Source organism: Anarrhichthys ocellatus, unplaced genomic scaffold (genome assembly GCF_004355925.1).
Source record: "Anarrhichthys ocellatus isolate YVR2014 unplaced genomic scaffold, GSC_Weel_1.0 scaffold4075, whole genome shotgun sequence".
NCBI lineage: Eukaryota > Metazoa > Chordata > Actinopteri > Perciformes > Anarhichadidae > Anarrhichthys > Anarrhichthys ocellatus.
In genome coordinates this window covers 1-4,837 of record NW_022284049.1, presented here as the reverse complement: position 1 = coordinate 4,837, position 4,837 = coordinate 1, and the positions used below count along the sequence as shown (strand labels likewise).

General features: G+C 37.1%; 1 protein-coding gene across 2 annotated transcripts; it reads left to right on the top strand.

The window, feature by feature from the left end:
* The first annotated feature begins 2,149 nt into the window (after positions 1-2,149).
* Positions 2,150-4,425, top strand: LOC116379307 (C-reactive protein-like). Of its 2 annotated transcripts, XM_031841247.1 has the most exons (6): positions 2,169-2,253; positions 2,357-2,383; positions 2,475-2,529; positions 3,479-3,581; positions 3,675-3,972; positions 4,126-4,425. In XM_031841247.1, exons 3-6 carry the CDS (start codon positions 2,475-2,477, stop codon positions 4,342-4,344), a joined length of 675 nt encoding a protein of 224 aa, XP_031697107.1. In that variant the 5' UTR covers positions 2,169-2,253; positions 2,357-2,383; the 3' UTR covers positions 4,345-4,425. The 2 variants fall into 2 exon arrangements, with proteins under 2 accessions (XP_031697108.1, XP_031697107.1); XM_031841248.1 differs by lacking the exon at positions 2,357-2,383 and having other exon boundaries at positions 2,150-2,253.
* The last annotated feature ends 412 nt before the right edge of the window (positions 4,426-4,837 follow it).

Below are 4,837 nucleotides of genomic sequence, written 5' to 3'. Positions count from 1 at the left end.
CGTAGGTGGGCACCCAGAGCTCTACGATACCTCATATTAGTAGAGACCGGATGAAACTATGTGCATAAATGAATGTGTATAAATCATATGGTCCAGGGAACAATAGCACGCCACACCCTGGACAGGCAGGGATGGGTTTTCTGAAATGACAGAAAGCAGAATGGCAACACTACTAACAAAGTAAATAAAAAGGTATGAATTAGCTGGCATGTTTGCATTAAGACTAAATACAACCCTTTGGCTTAAGTATTTCTTGCTTCAGGTGGTTATCTGAGATTACTTTGGCGTCTGTCTTTTGCAATGAAGTTGATTTAAAATAAAAATGTGACATTCACCAGTATTTCAAAACATTCAGGGATACACCAGTCATCATTAAATGTCATTCTGCAATCTGTGTGATTATGATCCCTAACATTATTTCCTGGTCTGTTTTCATTTCCTAGCTTTTCAAAATCAGATATGAATCCAAGACAAGAGAAAAATAAAGTGAATCAATCGGCCACATGTAGTGCTTATCACTCTGCATCTTTAGTGTACTATGTACAAAAATGATTTTGTACATAGTATATGACACAATGACACTGTGTAGGTTTATGTAAATACCCTGGAACAAAAGACTCAGACATTAAAGCAGCGATACAGCATTTTAACACCAGTGTTTAATAATTTCACTTTACCCATGTACATCCAGAGTTATTACAGCCTCTAAATCTGAGACAGGCGACTTTGTTGCATTTCCCAAAACATCAGCAGCAACAGTTTGACTTTTATATCTCAGAGTTTCTCGTCAACCTTCCTCTAAGTATATGGCGGCTTATGTTTGTTGGATTTTCTTTGTATTATAGTTTGCATCTTTCTTATTAATGTTGCTATGTCAAATTGAACAACTGTTCAATAAACTTAAGCGTGACTGAACATAACTGTCTTCTCCCTCCCATGTATATTTCATCCTGTCTGAAAGCTCAGTCAAACTCAGAGAGTGTCTCCCCGCAGAGTTGAGTGTGCTCTGTCTCGTGGTCCCGGTCTGATCCCTCTCCAGGGTTCATCCCTCTGGCTGATCTGATGCAGTTCTCCAGGAAACATTTGCTCTGAGCTTCAGGATCTCCCCAGTTACTACAGGATCTCATCACATCAGTGGAGAGAGGAGTGTGCAGAGTCCTCCATCACTGAAGTCCTTTGCAGAGAGGATATCATATTTGGATGTGACAGTATAGATAGGCCCTTGATGTTGTGCTGCAGCAAGTCATTTTAGTTGATCATGAAGTGAGTGAAGAAAGCATAGAGCTGATAACTGGTAGTTGTTGGTGACACATGATCAAGCATTAATCAATACACTTGGACAAGCAGGCATGAAGACATGCAGTATGTTGTCACATGCATGAATGCATTTAAAACACAGCACACACACACACACAAACACACACACACCTGTAGTGCAGGAAGAAAAAAGAACAACGCGCCTCAAACAAAAATACTCACCACATAGTTTCAGTCACTTTAAAAATAAACAATTGAATTGTAATAATGAATGATTATGCTGCATTTTGTGAATCATGTATCTGAGTTTTCTCCTACTAATGGAAATGCCTTGACAGAGAACCATCTGCTATAAACTCTATATGCATATTCGACAATTTCACTATTTGCAAACTTTGCCACCCTTTTACCAATCACTGCCAGCCTAAGTGAATATGTTAGGACATAAATATATACATTTGCTTCACTGGACACAGTTATTTACAGAAGAAAATTATCTCCATACTAACTTGTGAAAAACAAAAGACAGGTAAGTGAACTAAAAGGGAAAGTGTAAAGCTGATGCATTCAAATCACAACAGCATGCACAGTTGTTTGGGAACTATGTGAGAAAATATTGTATTCTTCAAGCAGTAGTATAGTAATTCAAACCAATATGTATAAATAGTAAAAACAAGACAGAAATTTACATTTCTTTTTGAATATTTCATATTGCAGTGATTCATTCTTTCTGAAAGAGAAAAAGTAAAAGCACAAAAAAGTGGCTCACTTTACTTCAGCTTCATGGAGTACCTCACAATAATGTGACTATTTCAACACGAGGATGCAGTGGAAAGCGGATAACAGCTTTTTACACAACAGGAATCTGAAGCCAAAAAAATATTTTAGATTAGGAAGAAAACACAGAGACACGCAGATAGAAATGAGGAAGCAGTGATTGCAGAAATCTCACGATCCTGTTCATGCTGCACACAACATCCAGACTCTGATTTCAAGGTAAGATCTACACATGACAAACTGCTAAATATTGGAATTTAAATTTATTGTATTATTTGAAAACCTTTTGTTTTATTTATATATTTTTTGTAACTTTTTCCAGCTGCATTGTTTATTCTAGCAGTTCGAGGTAAATCAGAGTTAATTAATTTGTTGCACATAGAGTACTAAGAGCAAATCAAAAGTGTTGACTTCATGGTCTCTTTTCCCTTTTATATCAGATGAAGGTTTTGCTGCTGTTGGTGATGTTGACAGCATGTGCTGCAGCTCCTCAAGGTAAAAAAACAATCCTTATTTGACAGATGGAATAACAAAAGGAAATGTTGGAGTTTGTAGCAGTTTGTTGCCTTTTTCCTCAAATTTGCTGACACACTTGTCATGCAAAACTCTTTTAGACAAATCGCATATTTTTTTGTAGTATATTAATAGCAGATCTCTGAACTGGGCAAAATATGTCAGATATATCTACTTATATTACCAATTGTATCTTTAAGCATATGTCTGCTACATTTGAGATAATACATTTATTATTTTCCATTTTCATCTAAAATTTTCAACTAACATTGTTCAACATAATGACGGTTAACAAATCTAACAGAACAGAAAAGTAATCAAAAGACTATTTTGTTTTAATATCAAACTTGGATGTTTTAATGATTTCATAACTGTTGTTAATTTGCTTAATTGTGGACATGTACTTGACTCGACACAGCCAAAACACTGGTGCCCCTTCCACTTTCAATCATGACTGCATTTGAAGATTAAATGTACCTATATATATACTTGTGCAAAACAAATAGATACCCGGCAAAACAATAAGCAAACCAAAAAGCTAATTGGAGGATCAAAAAGATTTTTAATGACGGTATGTAGTGTCTCTATTTGTATAAGACATCATAGTTGACACCATAGCAAGTATTTTCCTTCCTCAAAGTGTTCTTATGAATCCTGAATGATGGCGTGCAGAGCAATGCTTATATGTGTGACAGAGTTCAACAGACAGTGGTTCACATGGTACTGCTTGTAATACCGTGCAAGATGACATTCATCCAAAATATCATGTCATTTGTTACCACAATCTTTGTATAATATTGATAACGAAGATAATGTTTAATGTACTTAGTCAACTGTTACACTGCTACACCATAGGGCTGGAAATAGTAATCCATGCTGATGAACAAATCGATATAAAAAAAAACGACAAAACCTCCCTTTCTTCTTTCAGATCTGTCAGGTAAAATGTTCATCTTCCCACAAGAAACCAGCTCAGCTCATGTGAGGCTGACCGCATCAAGACAGGGTTTTGGTGCTGTAACCGTCTGTCACAGGTAAAACTGAATGTTGAAAATGTACAAAACAACCCATTGTATCTCTCACTGTGATAAGTATCATGCACGATAATGTCTTTTCAATGCCTACAGATCCTTCACAGACCTTCAGAGAGACCACGCCCTTTTCTCTTTGGCCACACCCAGTTCTGCCAATGACTTCCTGACTTTTTGGGACGAAGCAAATAAAGGAATTGCGCCCCATATCAAGAATGTAAAGTCACAATATAAAGGGCGGGACTACAAGTTGAACATGTGGCACTCTATTTGTACAACATGGAACTCTGAGTCCGGACTGGTGCAGCTGTGGTTTGATGGACAACCTTCAATTAAGAAGTTTGTCAGCTCTGGATCAAACATCAGTGGATCTACTATAATTGTCTTAGGACAGGTACAGTTTTATTAATAAGCACCATAATAAATGTTCTAAATAAACACATTTATTCTTAGTTTATTGTGTGTATCTAGTGTATAGATTTCAGTACAAATATTGTACAATTTAGCTTTTATTAACTGTATCTCAAACCGCATTTGTAATCTACAGGAGCAGGATTCCCATGGTGGGGGGTTTGACTTGAAGCAGTGTTTCATTGGCATGATGTCTGATGTACACATGTGGGACTACGCCCTTTCCCCCTGTGAGATCCAGAAGTACGTGGATGAACTAAACTTCACCCCAGGGAATGTGCTCAACTGGAGTGCGCTGGAGTTCCAGATCACAGGCAGAGTGCTGATAGAAGATAAACAAAAGACCTGTTACTAAAATTTAAAACAAAACTACAATAATTTGAGTTATGCAAATCAAGTGGGTTTGAAATATTTCTCAATAAAGTCCTGCTACAAAGGTGTGTCTTCACAGTGATCTTTATTGTGTGGTTAAACACAAAAATGTTCGTCCAGAGGCAGAAATGTTGGATTCTAATGCTGTGTTCACACCAAATGTGATTTCTTTGCGTGACAAAATTACATACGTCTAGACGCAAAAGGATGCGAGTAGACCTAAAATCTCGGATGCTAATGCATGCCGCAAATATGCACAAGTTGAACTTTTTAATTTTAATTACATTTTTTAATTTATTATACTATATTGGGGAATTAAGGGGGAAATTTGTCTCCGCATTTGACCCATCCCTGTATATAGGGAGCAGTGGGCTGCCAATAAATTTGTGTGACGCTGTGAAAGCCTATCAGCGTTGAGAATATTGTAGCCGTAGGTGGGCACCCAGAGCTCTACGATACCTCATATTAGTAGAGAC